The sequence below is a fragment of the Sphaerodactylus townsendi genome, linkage group LG03 (assembly GCF_021028975.2).
Source record: "Sphaerodactylus townsendi isolate TG3544 linkage group LG03, MPM_Stown_v2.3, whole genome shotgun sequence".
In the NCBI taxonomy this organism is placed as follows: Eukaryota; Metazoa; Chordata; class Lepidosauria; order Squamata; family Sphaerodactylidae; genus Sphaerodactylus; species Sphaerodactylus townsendi.
The window spans coordinates 166,777,346-166,794,727 of record NC_059427.1 but is presented as its reverse complement, the minus strand read 5'-3'; the positions used below and the strand labels follow the sequence as shown (position 1 = coordinate 166,794,727).

The 17,382-nt window shown below is 46.3% G+C and overlaps 1 protein-coding gene across 2 annotated transcripts; it reads left to right on the top strand.

Moving 5' to 3' along the window:
• Positions 1–257: 257 nt before the first annotated feature.
• Positions 258–12,700, top strand: LOC125427801 (PH and SEC7 domain-containing protein 2-like). 2 transcript variants are annotated; one of them, XR_007243762.1, is made up of 3 exons: positions 258–580; positions 11,075–11,913; positions 12,365–12,700. XR_007243762.1 is itself a non-coding variant. In XM_048487355.1 (2 exons), exons 1-2 carry the CDS (start codon positions 467–469, stop codon positions 11,291–11,293), a joined length of 333 nt encoding a protein of 110 aa, XP_048343312.1. In that variant the 5' UTR covers positions 258–466; the 3' UTR covers positions 11,294–12,309. The 2 variants fall into 2 exon arrangements, 1 of the variants encoding a protein (XP_048343312.1); XM_048487355.1 differs by lacking the exon at positions 12,365–12,700 and having other exon boundaries at positions 11,075–12,309.
• The last annotated feature ends 4,682 nt before the right edge of the window (positions 12,701–17,382 follow it).

Here is a 17,382-nt window from a genome sequence, read left to right as displayed (position 1 = left end):
CAGGTTGCAGACCCCTGGTCTAATGGTTGGGAACCTCCCTTGGACACATGTGAATGTTTGAAGCGTGCCTGGTGGTGGAACGCCCAAATCTCCAACGAAATCCCTTCTGTTTCCTCTACAAGGCATGCTCTGCCCCGACTTTTCGGAAACTTGCCAGGAGCCGTTTCAACCCTTTCCCACCCAAGAAAATGGTCATTTCCTGCTAATAAATTGCTCCTTTCTCTAACGCACATTCAACTGATTTATTTGATCATCAGAGAGGCAATCATCTCTCCGTGTAATTATGTAAATACACGACTAAAATAGTGATAATGGCGCTTTCAAAGGCTCCTTTGGCAGAGATTCGTCATATTAGTTGCCTCGAGCTATTTTTTTTTTCCAGACGGGCGGGACGGAAACGCTTTCAATAAATAAAAATAAATCCCTCTCTCTCCAGGAGGAACAGCTGCAGTCTCACGAGAATAAAATGAGGCAGATTGCCAGCGAGTTAACTGAGCATAAGCTGCATCCCATAGTGAAAGGCATCAAGTCGAAAGAGGCTGAAGAATATCGTTTGAAAGAGCATTACTTAATATTTGAGGTGAGTCTTCTTCCATTTTCGAGCTGACAAATCATCTTGGAGATGAAGAGCGGCGTAGATCAGTCAGTGGATCGATCGGCTGTCAATCAATCACGCAACTCCAGCATTTGAAGACAATCTGAAGGACGCCATCTCGAGAGAAAGCCCCGCTGCATAACTTAGCACTCCCTTCCGAGTAGACCTGCTTAGAATTGCTCCACATGTTTCCCATATTGTCATAATATCCCGTCAGAATCCTTCAGATCAGAGTCACCTGATACCTTTCCCAAAACCAGACTCCTGTTTAATTTTATGCATCCGTTATAATAATTTGAAGTCCAGGCAAAAGGCAAAACCTACCAGTCATAAAAACAATTTGCCGCCAAGTTGATTCACAGTAGCGATAACTCTAGAGATTTTTAAGGCAGAACCACACCACATGACACAAAACTACAACAAACACAACAAACACTGCTTTTTTGCTGCCGAGTCACTGCTGACTTGTGGTAACCCCACAGAATTTTCATGGCAAGAGATGTTTGAGGTGTGGATTGCTATTGCCTGCCTCCACCTCACAATCCTGGTGTTTCTGGTTGGGAACCTCCCCTGGACACATCTCAAAAAGGATATCGAAGAGATAGAAAAAGTGCAGAGAAGGGCAATGAGGATGATTGAAGGATTGGAGCACCTTCCTTATGAGGAGAGGCTGCAGCGTTTGGGACTCTTTAGTTTGGAGAGGGGGGATATGATTGAAGTCTATACAATTATGCATGGGGTAGAAAATGTCGACAGAGAGACATTTTTCTCTCTTTCTCACAATACTAGAACCAGGGGGCATACATTGAAAATGCTGGGGGGAAGAATTAGGACTAATAAAAGGAAACACTTCTTCACGCAACGTGTGATTGGTGTTTGGAATATGCTGCCACAGGAGGTGGTGATGGCCACTAACCTGGATAGCTTTAAAAGGAGATTGGACAGATTTATGGAGGAGAAGTCAATCTATGGCTACCAATCTTGATCCTCTTTGATCGGAGATTGCAAATGCCTTAACAGACCAGGTGCTCAGGAGCAGCAGCCGCAGAAGGCTGTTGCTTTCACATCCTGCACATGAGCTCCCAAAGGCACCTGGTGGGCCACTGCGAGTAGCAGAGTGCTGGACTAGATGGACTCTGGTCTGATCCAGCAGGCTCGTTCTTATGTTCTTATGTTCTTAAATACCAGCGGGATTTACATGCTAAATGACTGTGGCTTAGAGCAGATGGTTGTGGAACCAACCAGGGGAGAGGTGATCCTAGATCTAATTCTATGTGGGACCCAGGACCTGGTGCAGGAAGTCAGTGTTGTTGAGCCTATAGGGAACAGCGACCACAATGCTGTCAGATTCAGTATCTCTGCATGCGAACAAGTGACAACTACTAATGTAGTTACATTCGCCTTCAGAAAGGGAAATTTCTCAAAGATGAGGGGGATAGTGCGCAGGAAGCTGAAAGGGAAAATCAAGAGAGTCAAAAATGTCCAAGGTGCTTGGAGGTTATTTAAAAACACAGTCTTAAAAGCTCAGCTGGAATGTGTTCCGCAGGTTAGGAAAGGCAGCGCCCAGTCCAAAAGAAAGCCACCATGGTTAACAAGGGAGGCTGAGGAAATTATTAGGAAAAAAAAGATGTCTTTTAGAAAATGGAAGTCCAACTTAACTGATGAAGAACACCAGAGAGAACACAAATGGTGGCAAAAGAGAAGGAAGCAGCTGTGGGTGAGGCAAAAAAGGATTATGAGGAACGCATGGCTTAACATCAAGACTAGCAACAAACAGTTCTTCAAGTACATCAAAAGCAGGAAGCCAGCTAGGGAAGCGGAAAATTCGTTAGATGATGAAGGAACAAAAGGTGTGCTAAAAGATGACAGGGAGATTACAGAGAAGCTGACGAATTCTTTTGCATCTGTCTTCACTCAAGAGGAGGTGAGGAAAATTCCCTACACCTGAACCAAACTTCTTAGGATGTGAATCCGAGGAACTAGCTAAGATAATGGTAGACAAGGAAGAAGTTCTTGCAGCCATTGATAAACTAAATGTAACCAAATCCCCTGGCCCAGATTGCATTCACCCAAGAGTTCTTAAAGAGCTCAAGCATGAAATTGCTGGATGTTCTCACATTAATATGCAACTGCATCCCTGAAATCAGGCTCCATCCCTTGTACATCGTGAAGATGGCCACGTCAATCAAATCTTTAAGAAAGGGTCTCGGGGGGACTCCAGGGAAATTCATAGGCCAGTCAGTTTGACATCTGTTCCTGGTAAATTAGTAGAATCTATCATTAAAGATGTAAAAAATTATTAAACATGTAGAAAAGCAAGACCTGCTGAGGAAGAGTCAGCATGGCTTTTGTAGAGGCAAGTCCTGTCTTACAAACTTATTAGAGTTCTTTGAGGGTGTAAACAGACATGTGGATAAGGGGGAACCAGTGGACATTGTCTACTTGGATTTCCAAAAGGCTTCTGATTAAAGTTCCTCACTCAGAGAGACTGTTGGAGAAAACTGAGCAATGAAGGAATAAGAGGGGAAGTCCTCCTATGGATTAAAACTCTCGGCTGGAGGAACAGGAAACGAAGGGTGGGTATAAATGGGAAGTTCTCACAAGCGAGAGATGTATGGAGTGGTGGCCCCCCATGATCCGTTTTGGGACCAGTGCTCTTTAACCCATTCATAAATGACCTTGGAAGTAGGGGTGGGTAGTGTGGTGGCTAAGTTTGCAGATGATACCAAATTATGTAGGGTGGTAAGAACCACAAGGGATTAAGCGAAGAGCTCCAAGTGGACCTTGGATAAATTAGGTGAGTGGGCTAAGAAATGGCAAATGCAGTTCAATGTAGCTAAATGTAAAGTGCCGCACATAGGGGCAAAAAATCCAAACTTCACATGCACGCTTACAGGGGTCAAAAAAGCTATCAGTCACAGACCAGGAAAGGGATTTGGGCTGCCTTAGTTGATAGTTCCATGGGAATGTCAACACAATGCATGGCAGCTGTGAAAAAGGTAAACTCTATGCTGGGGATAATTAGGAAAGGAGTTGGATAATAAAACTGCAAGGATCATTGTCATGCCCTTGTATAAAGCAGTGGTGCTAATCAAGACTTGGAGTACTGTGTTCAGTTCTCCTGGTCGCCACATCTCAAAAAGGATATCGAAGAGATAGAAAAAAGTGCAGAGAAGGGCAACGAGTGATGATTGAAGGATTGGAGCACCTTCCTTATGAGGAGAGGCTGCAGCGTTTGGGACTCTTTAGTTTGGAGAGGAGACGTCTGAGGGGGGATATGATTGAAGCCTATAAAATTGTGCATGGGGTAGAAAATGTTGACAGAGAGAAATTTTTCTCTCTTTCTCACAATACTAGAACCAGGGGGCATACATTGAAAATGCTGGGGGGAAGAATTAGGACTAATAAAAGGAAACACTTCTTCACGCAACGTGTGATTGGTGTTTGGAATATGCTGCCACAGGAGGTGGTGATGGCCACTAACCTGGATAGCTTTAAAAAGGGCTTGGACAGATTTATGGAGGAGAAGTCAATCTATGGCTACCAATCTTGATCCTCCTTGATCTGAGATTGCAAATGCCTTAGCAGACCAGGTGCTCAGGAGCAGCAGCAGCAGCAGAAGGCCATTGCTTTCGCATCCTGCATGTGAGCTCCCAAGGGCACCTGGTGGGCCACTGCGAGTAGCAGAATGCTGGACTGGATGGACTCTGGTCTGATCCAGCAGGCTAGTTCTTATGTTCTTATGTTCTTATGTTCTTATGAGTCGGGGCTGAGAGTATGTGGCTGGTCCAAGGTCATCCAGCAAGCTCCATGGCGCAATTGCGTACTTGGACCTGGGTTTCTGACACCTTAATCACACATCACGCACTACATAAAACACAACATAATAATGGAGAAATTACAAATTTTAGCCGTGTTCGAAGAAGCGGTCTAAATCACTATTAACAACTGGAGAAGAAACCCTTTTCTTTATTGATTGATCCTGATCCAGGAAAACATCTATTCCTAAGAAAGCTCAAGATGCCGAGAGCTTTACAGACAACAGCAGAAGCATTTATAGGCAAACAAACGTCAGGATCTTGCCAAACCTTTTCACCAATGATTCAATGACAACTCAATACTGCACCAAATTATAACCAATAGAAAAGCAATCTGAGTTTCCTTCTTAACACACTTGTAAGAAGACTGTTACCTTATCTATCTCGGTCTACTAGCTCAAGAAGAATGGCTACTGCTATGCATAAGAGAACAGGGTATCTGTTAAAGATTAGTCTGCCAGGTGAGGTGAGGAATGCGGACTTTTGGAGACATCCCCCCAAAGCGCAGATAATAGTCCTTAATCAGCACTATTACCGCTCAGTTCTCTATACTTAGTGTTCTTTATACTTGGCCTTCACTGACATGGCTATACAGTGATTCATCCACATTTTATTTTGATTCAGTAACATAAAACACAACATTCTGGTTTAAATCTATCAGGAATTATTAAAAACTGAGTATTGATTCCGCGATGGGCTAAAAATATATGTTGAAAAAACAGTGTGAAAACAGTATAAACCCTTTTACACCGTTTTAAACCCTTTTACACCATTTAAACCCTTTCACACCGCTGTTTTTGGCCCATGCGGAATGAGCCTGAATTTCAGGCTATTAACTGCAGTATTGATTCTGTGGTAGTAATGGGACTCATCAGTACCTTTCTCATGCTTTGGATGACCCCCAGTATAGTTGTCTTCCTGACGGGGTTATTGCCTAGAGTAGTTAGATGATTTCAGAACTTCCTGGGTTTTCCCACACTTCCTTTGCACTCATATTTCTCTTTGATAAGCCTCAGGTGTATGCCCCGCCCTTGTTTGCAAGGTGTGATCTGCTTCATAAGCCAATCCATCCTTTTCCTTTTGCCCAGGTGCCCACAGCACAGGATATTTTTAAATTTGAAATTGTACCGGGGCGAGTAAACGCCAGCAAGCAGGGGACGCAGCAAAGGGAGCACAGTGGTTGCTCGAGCCATGGGAAAAGTTCAATTTCTCCAGAGAGAGGGAAGAGCAGCAGACCAGAGAATGAATGGACAGATTTATGGAGGAGAAGTCGATCTATGGCTACCAATCTTGATCCTCCTTGTTCTGAGATTGCAAATGCCTTAGCAGACCAGGTGCTCAGGAGGAGCAGCAGCAGAAGGCCATTGCTTTCACCTCCTGCACATGAGCTCCCAAAGGCACCTGGTGGGCCACTGCGAGTAGCAGAATGTAGACTAGATGGACTCTGGTCTGATCCAGCAGGCTAGTTCTTATGTTCTTATGCTCTTATGAATGAGATAGTGCCTCTGTCCAGTGGAGTTCCATTAAAATTGCTCCCATCAGAGAGGAAGGGCCTGAGAGCCAGCAAGGTATAATGGTTAAAAACAGGTGAACTCTAATCTGGAGAACTGGGTTTGCCTGCTGTAGCAGAAGATTTGGCAACCCTAGACTGTATAAGAGGTTAAGGTAGTCCTGAACCAACTGACCCATGGGATGACATCACATCACAACATCTACAACTAAAACCTCAGTATTCAGGTTAAATTGCCATGTTGGCACTTTGCGATAAATAAAAGGGTTTTGGGTTGCAATTTGGGCACTCGGTCTCGAAAAGGTTCGCCAGCAGTACTTCTCAACCTGATTAATCCTTGAAGTACTATACACCATCTTCCATGCTCTTTATACTGCTGGCTTTATACTTCTGGGCGGAGCCAGTGGTATAAAACTGGAGCCTGGCAGAATGACTGTTCAGTTCAACACTGAGCACAGCGCAGTTCAACAGTGGCTGCTTGGAGGCTGCAAGGCACAGGCTGGCGCCCCCTTCAAGGGGGGTAGTGCCCAGGGCACATGCACGGCCTTGCCCCACCCTAGATACGCCTCTGAGAACAACAATAAAATAGTCTTCCAGAGGGAATGACTGACAATCACCAAGAATCAGCTAAGAGGAAAAGGAAAACAGGCCCTTAGGGGTAAATGCAGAGACATAAGACTTCAAGCAAGGAACGTTTAAGGCAACACATGGCTGACATCAGCTAGCAGTTTCCACTGTCAGCAAGAGCCTATTCCTGCTACAAGCCACTTGACAAGAGTGCACTTCTGGCACTCTGTCTCCTACGTCCCCGGCCCCTGCCAACACTTCATGATCCTTTCCAATGTGGACGGGCTTTCCCTTCCGTCTCTCGATCCTCCCATGGGGGCAGCAGAGAGATTCAGAGCTCCACATCCCCAGCAACTGCTAAGAGGATTGTAATGTTTAAACAGTGATAAGCACACTGCCAAGTTGGATCATGATTGTCAGTTACTGTATCACGGAAGCCTCTAAAACATGTTGCTTTTTATCCAAAGTTCTAAAATGGGTCACAATATAAAATGAAACTCTGTACATGCAGAACATGCGACTTGTTTCACGATGCACTCGTAAAAAGAGCTACACCCTTCGAAATCCTTTGAAGTCAACGGGCTTCAGAGCAGTGGTGGGATCCAAATAATTTAACCACTGGTTGTTTACAAGCACCATTTTCAACAGCCGGTTCTGCCGAAGTGGGGCGAACCTGCTTCCGAGGGTGTAGCTCCCCTGAGAGCTGATCTGCAAGTCCATTTCTCGTCCAGTTGGTTCTGATGGGTTTTCCGGGCTGTGTGGCCGTGGTCTGGTGGATCTTGTTCCTAACGTTTCTAGGACACAGTGTGTAACAGACTTCCCTCTGTGATACACCTCTGAAGATGCCAGCCAGAGACGCAGGCGAAACATTAGGAACAAGATCCACCAGACCACGGCCACTCAGCCCGGAAAACCCACCAGAACCAGTTGAATCCAGCTGTGAAAGCCTTTGACAATACATATTTGTCATCCAGTTTACTCTGAAAGGAGAAGGCAAATATCCCCAAAGGTGGGCATTGGCCAAGGAATGAAGAATATGTATTGTCGAAGGCTTTCACGGCCGGAATCACTTGGGTGCTGTGTGGTTTCTGGGCTGTATGGCCGGGTTCTAGCAGCATTCTCCCCTGACGTTTCACCTGCATCTGTGGCTGGCATCTTCTGAAGAGCCTCTGAAGATGCCAGCCACAGATGCAGGTGAAACATCAGGAGAGAATTCTGCTAGAACATGGCCATACAGCCCGGAAACCACACAGCACCCAACCGAATGAAGAATACTTCAGGAATGAAGATGCCATGCAGTCCCTGAGGTTCTCTGACCAAACTCTGCGAAGTTCCTCAGTCCAGCAGACAGTGGTCGTTTCCCCACTGACCATCGACCACCCCTTGCTGCGCACTACTCTCAGCGTGCGTCATTTCGGTAATTCTCCTAAGCTTCCCTAATGCCGTCATCAATGGCGCCATTTTGAGGAGCGCCAGGAATGACGTGCGCTGAAGGGGCGCAAGAGCGGCAGCATCGGGGCGGCTGCGTTGTCGCCGCCACTGTAGTGGGGAGTGTCAAGGGACCCTCTAATGCTATTTGGCTTAGAGAAGCGCGCAGCAGAGGGTAAGCGGGGAAACCACCAGTGGTTCATACAAGGGATTTGTTATTTTCTTTTTTTCCCATTTAGTGATCTTGTACACCAAAGCCTTGATGTGAATTGCATTTGCAGACTACGCTTTATGCTCGGTAGCAAATTTGCTCGGTAGCAAATAAGGCCAGCAGCATTTTCAAGCTCCAAAGATTTGGGTCATATTTAGAAGTAAATCTCCAGCAGCAAAACTAAGGAATGCGTAAAACAAAATATAAGTATTTTAAAGCAGAACAGAAGACCAAAGTTTGTTTGTTTGTTTGTTTGTTTGTTTATTTATTTATTTATTTATTTATTTATTTATTTATTTATTTATTTATTTATTTATTTATTTATTTATTATTCTACTTTTATACCGCCCTCCCCCGGAAGTTACCATAGTTGTCAAAGTTACCATAGTTGTCAAAGTCTTCCTGTCATTTTTCTATCACACATTGATTGTCTTATAATACTGTGGCTAGTTACGGACGAGGGAGCTTGCCTCCTCTCTGCCTCGCCACGACATCAGGCACGTGCCTGAGACGCTCTTGTTTTCCACGGGGAAAGCTGAGAGCAAGAGCAGAAGGCGCACAGCAACTTCCTTGTACATTGGTACAAGGAAGTTTGCCGCACCAGGGCTCCTGCATAATCAGCCAGTGAGAAGCATTCACGTATATCAGTGGTGGCGAACCTATGGCACGGGTGCCAGAGGTGGCACTCAGAGCCCTCTCTGTGGGCACGTGCAAACAGAGTTCCCCCCCCCCACCACCACCACATCTAGGCTGGCCTGGAACTGCTGGGCTCGATTATTAGCATTAAACCTAAGACCTAGTTTTGGGGAAGCAGTATAGGTAGCCCTGTTAAGAGCTGTTAAACCCCACTGATTTTCATGGGAAGAACTGAAGCGCGATCCTTTACCTGGGAGTAAGCTCAGTTGCCGGCAGTGGAACTTGCTTCTGAGTAAACCCTCCTAGGGTCGTGATTCACCCATTGGAAGAGTTGAACGGTTGCTTCAAAGCAAAGCCACCGACTACCACCAAGCTTACTCCTGAGTAACGTACGCCTCGGAGCCAACTGTTTTTTCTAAACTAAAACTTCTGTATTCAGGTTAAATTGCCGTGTTGGCACTTTGTGATAAATTAGTAGGTTTGGGGTTGCAATTCGAGCACTCGGTCTCGAAAAGGTTCACCATCACTGACGTATATAATAATTTCTCTTGACTTTATACTTAGAAGGGTTTTTCTTGCTTTTGTGTGTTTATTTTTGAGCACATGTTCACTGGTACTCCTTTGCTCTTTCAGGTTTCTTTTAAAACTTTCACTCAAATTCCTTCCTTCCTTCCTTCCTTCCTTCCTTCCTTCCTTCCTTCCTTCCTTCCTTCCTTCCTTCCTTCCTTCCTTCCTTCCTACCTTCCAGATTTCTATCCAGTCCTTTCCCACCCAAGCCAGGCTGAGGGCCCTTCTACATTAACAAAAACAATTTTTGAAACACCTGTTTCTCCAAAATGACACCAGAACTCAGCATTTGTGTCTTGAATAAAAACTTGCTTTTCAGCTATATCTACTGGGTTGAGTATGGAAAGGCTTGTTCATTTTCCCCAGGTTTACCCCTCTTTCTTTTGGACTCTAGTTTAGGCTCATGCTTCCTTAGAAGGCCTTTTTCGTTCGCAACACTGCCCTGTGTGCTGCTTGTTTTGTCTGCACAAACGAAATGCCTGTTAGAATTCCCAGTTTGCCAATTTTATGACTGTGGAAAAGGTAACTAATAGGAGGAACGAAGTATATGAATGAAGTGCTGTGTGGTTTCCGGGCTGTATGGCCGTGTTTTAGCAGCATTCTCTCCTGACGTTTCGCCTGCATCTGTAGCTGGCATCTTCAGAGGATCTGATGCAGGAACTCCACTTGCTTTCCTTTCCTACACTGTACTCCTGTACTCCACTTGCTTTCCATTCCTACCATCAGATCCTCTGAAGATGCCAGCCACAGATGCAGGCGAAATGTCAGGAGAGAATGCTGCTAGAACACGGCCATACAGCCCAGAAACTACACAGCACCCCAGTGATTCCGGCCGTGAAAGCCTTCGACAATATATGAATGAAGATTTGGGGCTGGCTATTGCATATTGTGCCCCACAGCTAAAACATGCAGACGTTGCTTACTTTCAACCATCGCCTTTCAGGGTCCCATTCATATGTGCAATTAGGGTTGCCAGCCTCCAGGTGGTGACTGGAGATCTCCTGGGATTACAACCAAGATCTGTACACCTGGACAAAATGGCCACTTTAGAAGGTGTTTATACCACTATACCCCATAGAATAAGGTGACCAGATTTTTACTTTCAACCGGGGAGCGCCGCAAAAGGCAGTGCGCTCCTGCGGCCGTGTGCGCCTCCTGTGTTGCCGTACTGCCTTCTGGGGCGCTTCCCTGTTTCCCGCCCTGTGACAGGGCAGGAAACCGGGGAGCGCCGCAAAAGGCAATGCACTCCTGCGGCCGCGTGTGACAGGGCGGGAAACAGGGAAGCGCCCCAGAAGGCAGTGCGGCAGCGCAGGAGGCGCACGCGGCCGCAGGAGCGCATTGCCTAATCGGGACAATTTTAAAACCACGCGGGACACATTGCGGAAAAGCGTGAGTGTCCCGCCAAAAGCGGGACGGCTGGTCACCTTACCATAGAAGTTCCTTCCCTCTCCAAGCCCCGCCCTCCTCGGCCTCTATCTCCTAAATCTCCAGGTATTTCCCAGCCCAGAGCTGGAAATTCCATCTGCAACTAAGAAATTGCTGCTGTCAGATGCTCTCAGCGGGCCCACAGAAACTGACAGCTTAGCCTTCCTTGGAGCAAATTTGTGTTTTTTTCCCCCTTGCGTGCAGATTATGGGTTTCCCTTAAGGCATGAAGATTAATATCCGTCATTTGCATCTTTCTGTTGTTATGATCACCGCTGATGCTCGGGTGCTTCTTTTTATTTCTGACATCCTCTGCAGAAAAGCCGCTACGAGACATACATCAACCTCCTGTGCGTGAAGATAAAGGCTGGGACAGATGACCTGGAAAAAATTGAAGCCAACGTCTTCACAATGGAAACTGACGACATGTCCCTGAGGAAGACGTATTCCAGCCCATCCATAAGCCAAGGACCGTTGCCTGCAATAAGCAAAGCAGAAAAGGATGTGATAGAGCAAAGCTCTTCTGGCCACCAATAAGCGCCAGGAGCCAGGAAGGGATACCTGGTTCTCCTCAGCCACGATATATGAGCACAATTATTTCTGAGATGTATCCAGCGTACCTGACTGAAATATTACAGCAAAAAGAATTCCAAGAAGCTTTAGTTTACAGTAATTCTCTCCTGGTGCTTCAGTGTTTCAGGATCGCACTGTCCACATCGGTTATCACTGTAGCCATTTCCTTGACTGATGTTCGCCTGAGAGGGCATGCAATAACAGGCCTTGCCCCACGTCGAAGAGCTGAGCTCTCCCACGGGCCTCTCTGGATTGATTTTCCACTGAGAACTCCTGCAGTACCTGGAGACACGACCAACTCTACTCTTTGATTTTTAGGAACTACCGGTGGGACTGCAGCACTTTACACTGCATCCGACAAGAAATAGCGGGACAGCAAATGTACAGAAACTGTGGGCAGGATTTCCCCACGGTGCAGTGACACAGAAGACAGGGTCTGGGACGGACACTTTGCGCGCGTGCAAAGTCGACTCCAACGGCTACTACCCCACCGCCTGCATTAGGCGTCGTCGCAATAACTGCATTACCAGCCCAAACATATATCCATTTCTAAAACGTAGTGCCAAATATGCCACCTTGCAGAGGTGAGAGACTGGCAGGAAGAAAATCAACTTTAATATACAGGGATCTTAGCAACGCTGAGCGATTTTTTTGTTTGTTTGTTTGTTTGTTTGTTTTTAAAATGTAACCGCTTCAACATTTCTGCTTCTTGTTTTGTAACAAGAGAATCCCGTCTAGCTTTGCTGCAGCCCAGGCGCTCCCGTTGCTATGCGCCCCACTGCCATAAATAGCCAATTCACTGCTTTCTCTGGTGTCCGTTCCTTCTGCTTCGGCTTTCTGGGCATCCAAGCTTCGCTTCCATGCGTCGGGGAGGGTGGGGCAATCAAACTGCTGGTCACCCATCATTGTACATAACTCCATTCCGCTGTCAGCATCAATAGACTCGCTTAAATAGTAATGCTTCTCACCAATCCTCTGCCTCCAGCACTTTATTTACAAAATTAATTCATTTTTCATCTTCTTCTTTTTTTCTAGACATCTTCACAGTGAACCAAGTTCCGGTTTTAAAGGATCTTGTTGCTGCTAATGACAGTAATTTACAGGTTATATTTTTGCAGCTTTTTAAGGGGGGAAAAAAGGATAACAAAAGAGATTTGTTTGGATTCTCACAGCTTTTAAGAATTTATAAATGATTGAGTTTCCATCATGTTTCTTACCACCGAGAAGCCACCGCCCTGTTTTGCCACCCCCTTTTAAAAAATATCTTTAGGGTTTTTTTTGTACAGTTTGATAGTTTTATTTGAAAGGATGCACTTAGAATCATGTACAAATTGATAAAGATGAACCTGTGAATAAAGATAATTAATTCAACGCCGTCTACTACTCCTTTTAATTACTTTTAACCTGTTGGTTTGGCCCTGGTTAGTATTCAGGTGGAAGACCCCCAAGGAAGTCTAGGGTCACTATGCAGAGAAAGGCAGTGGCAAACCACCTTTGTCGGTGTCTTGCCTTGAAAACCTTATGGGGTTGCCATGAGTTAGCTGCCAATTGACACTTTATACACACACAAGAACAACTGAGAGCCCTGACCTGGCTATCTCAGGCGAACCAGATCTTATTAGATTTAAAAAGCTAAGCAGGGTGGGCCTTGGTTAGTCTTTGGATGTGAGACCACCAAGGAAGCCCATGGTTGCAACCAGAGGTGGGATCCAGCAGGTTCTCACAGGTTCCCGAGAGTAGGTTACTAATGATTTGTGTGTGCCGAGAGGGGGTTACTAATTGGTGATTTTGCCACGTGATTTTTGCCTTGGATACGCCCCTCCTCTCAGCAGTAGTGCGCAGAACTTGAAGCAGTCTAGCAGGAGGTGCACCGGCGTGCGTGGCAGCCTGCGCCTGCGTGCATTTGTTTCCCGCCCAAGGACCGGCACAGGGGCTGCGTCCTTGCCACAGCCCCGCCCAGGAATGCCCCCCGCCACTCGAATGCCCGGCCATGTGCCCCGCCCAGCCCCATTGGCGCTACGCCACAGTTTGAATCCCACCACCATGGGAACCTGTCACTAAAATTTTTGGATCCCACTACTGGTTGCAACGCAGAAGCAGGCAATGGTGAGCCATCACTGAACCTTTTGGGCCTTGAAAAGGGCTCCTGCTAGCATAAACTGGTTGCCGTCATACAATCCTGCCTATGGTGCAGGAGGAGGTAACTGCCAAGACTCACTCATGGTTGCCACTGTGGTTGCCTCCTGCTGTTCAGTCTAATTAGATTAGCTTTTGAAACCCCGAGATAGGAATGGAGTGAGCTAGGAAGAGTTGGAGCCTCTAGAGGCAGAAGGGTGCGGAATGCGTGGAAAGCAGAAGAGGGAAGCAAGGCGGGCAGGCTTGGAGCGTGAAACATAATTATAGGCTCTTAACATCTTGTTTAAGGACGATGTCTCATGAGGAGTTCTCTTTCTGGGCCACCAACAAGAGGAAGGAAATAGGTTTTAGGGTTGGCAAGCTATGAAAAGGGGGAAAGTTAATTGTTAACCTTGAAAAGATTGTGGTTCGGTGGTGTTACTAAGTTCTTTGCTGCTACATGATATATTGTTCAATGAAAAGTCTAAAAAAAGAATGAAAGTGTTTCATTCTCTTTGAAGGACTGCAAGATTCATTCCAAGTTCTGCCCCGCAAACCCCACAAGTGGAGGCTACACTATGCTGATACTCCACCCCACCCCACCCCGCAACCCAGGGTTCTTTTTAATTTCTCAGTCTAGCCTGCAGTTCGTGGTGCCTCTTGTCTGAGCTTCAGCTACCATTCTTGAGAGATTTGGAAGACCTGCACAACCAGGCACCCAGAGCCAGTGGGAGGAGGTATCCCAGTAAATGCTTATTGTAATATGCTTTATCTTAGACAAACCACTCTGACCAGTGGTGGGATCCAAAAATTTTAGTAACAGGTTCCCATGGTGGTGGGATTCAAACTGTGGTGTAGTGCCAATGGGGCTGGGCGGGGCATGATGGGAGCGTGGCCGGGCATTCCGGGGGCGGGGCATTAATAATTTCTCTGTTACTGTAAAAAACTCTTACTGTAAAAAAAAAAAGTTCCTAATTTCCAGCTGGTATCTTTCTGTCCATAATTTAAACTCATTATAGCAAGTCCTATTGTCTACTGCCAACAGAAACTACTTCTCCTCTAATTGACTGCCTGTCAAATATTTAATACTTTCAAATACTTAATTTTGTTTGTAGAAATCAAAAGAAGGATACTTTCCTCAAACAAGGAACTTTACCATATTTCTAAAACATGTTTTTAAAACAGCCCAACAGGGTTTTTCTACCTTCGCTAACCAGCCACATAGGAAACAGCAGGACTTTATGATTTTTGGACCCAATGGAATTTCTAACGGAAAAGCAGACCCAATTAGTAACCCCCTCTCGGCCCACACCAATAATTAGTAATTCCCACTCTTGGGAACTGGTGAGAACCTGCTGGATCCCACCTCTGACTCTGACCTGTGTTAGTAGAAGCTGCCATAATAAATAACCATACATGGGTGGCTGCTTCAGAGAGGCAAAATGCTGGGAGTTTGGCCTGCAGAACAGGTAACACTCGTGAAGGGAGGGAGGCTAGATCTCCACTTGGAAAATCTTTGTTGTATGTTACTTTGCTGATGCAATGGCAGCTGGGAAGAAAAACGCCGTTATTTCTGCCAAGCCGGGGCATAAGGAACAAGCTAGAGGGGAAGAATTGCATGAAGATGGTTTCTGTTATTCATTTGGGCATCAATTGTTAAGAGTAGAGTCTTGACATTAAGAGTCAATCTTGGCACGTCAGATGAAGCCCTCCCAAGTAACGTCTGTGTAGCCTCAATAGCCCTCTAACAAACCACCACTTTGCTAAGCGTTAGACTGGGCACAAAACCATCTTTGGCAGAAGTATCAGCAACATCCCATCCGTGTCAAATGGGTGAAGCCCGGAATGCTGTTTGCACAATCCATTCTCTGCCTCTAGCACCTGGTCCCTGATGGCTGCCAAGGTGACACAACCAGCCGTCTGCCACTCTCCTAAGATCAGTCGCTGTAAATCTCAATTCCTGGGTGCCGTTCCTTTGCTGCCAATCCTGGCGAAAGTCCAAAAACCTGCCTCTGACCACAGAGCCACTGGTGGGAAGGAGTTAATTTAGCCTCCATGAAACTGGTCCCACAAGGATACATTTCACCTCCTCCAACCCTTTTACTTTTGTGGCGTTCCCTCTTTGAAATAAAGTGTAAGTGTTTGGACCTTTAGAGGTTGCTTTCCATTGACATGGATGCCAAATACACTAGGCATTGTGGGTTACTGTGCACGGTTGAAGAAGAAGAAGAAGAAGAAGAAGAAGAAGAAGAAGAAGAAGAAGAAGAAGAAGAAGAAGAAGAAGAAGAAGAAGGAGAAGAAGAAGAAGAAGAAGGAGGAGAAGAAGAAGAAGAAGAAGAAGAAGAAGAAGAAGAAGAAGAAGAAGAAGAAGAAGAAGAAGAAGAAGAAGAAGAAGAAGAAGAAGAAGAAGAAGAAGAAGAAGAAGAAGAAGAGGAGGAGGAGGAGGAGTTTGGATTTATATCCTCCCCCCTTTCTCTCCTGTAGGAGACTCAAAGGGGCTTACAATCTCCTTGCCCTTCCCCCCTCACAACAAACACCCTGTGAGGTAGGTGGGGCTGAGAGAGCTCCGAGAAGCTGTGACTAGCCCAAGGTCAACCAGCTGGCATGTATGGGAGTGTACAGGCTAATCTGAATTGCCTCCACAGCTCTGGCGGCAGAGCGGAGAATCAAACCCGGTTCCTCCAGATTAGATACACGAGCTCTTAACCTCCTATGCCACTGCTGCTCCTTGAGGGGCATGTCCAAGATTGAGGGGCATGTCCAAGTTGAGGGGCATGTCCAAGATTATTACCACTCTGGTTGGCTTTCTGACCAACTGTGCCAAATGCATAGCCATCTATGCTACCCAGAAGCCTTGTCTCTATAGCGTGACATAACCAAGTGCATTTTGCCATTCTGCACAGGTGCAAAGTGGATTGAAAGTGCGTTATTCTGCATGTGCGGAAGAGGCCTTAGAGCAGGTGGATGTGCCTTCTTCATGTCTTCTCTGCTTCTTTTTCAAGTATTGGAAGACGAGATGGAAGAGAGAAGCATTCATGCTCTCTCGCTTTCTCACCTTGTCTCTCAGGCTTCCAAAAAAACACGAGACTTCTGTCTGATCATGTTCCTCACTCTGTTCCCAGACTCCCCACATCCCCTAGGGTCTGAATCACTTCCTTCTGAGACGTGTTTTTCCCCTTTGCTCTCTCCTTCCTTTCCCCATCCCACTTTCTCTTCTACACCCCAGGACAAATGCAGGTGAGCTCAGCCTGAGCTGCAGGCCCTGGAATGCTGACTCCCTTCCTGATAGCTCTTTTCCCCAGACTTGCCGGCACCAGGGGACCTGGGGCTCCCTTCACACCCACTGAGGAACCCTTTTGCCTCTGCTTTCCACAGCTGTTCAGCCAGCTACAAGCCAATTATTCAGCTCCCCAAAGCTTTGCAACACATCCGGGCAAGGGGGGGGGGGGATCCCATGAATGGAGGGGATCCCCTGAATACCCAGTTGGGTTAAATATCCACAGGCCTGGGTGGCAATATGGCCAGTCTTGTAATCCTCTTGTGTAAATCGATGGCATTGATGCTTTTAGAATTGTGCGTATTGTCCTTGTTGTTCCACCTTTAAAAAGGATGCCACAGAGGTGTGTGTGGGGGGGGGGGGGATGTTGGAAGCAAAAGACTGCACTGTTTCCTGCCTCATTGACAGGGGAGGACTTATCAGTGAGTCAGATAGCTAGAGGGGGTCAAGACACCAGGCACCTTTATCTGCTCCTCTGGCACTATTCCTTTGATGTGTAGATTGCTACTTGCAGGAAACTTCCTTCCTTTTGGCTTCTCCTCCTCTCTCCACCATTCTTCCATCTCACACCACTGCACGTAGCATCTCTCTCCATCCAGCTAGACCAGGGGTCTGCAACCCATGGCTCTCCAGATGTTCATAGACTACAATTCCCCATCAG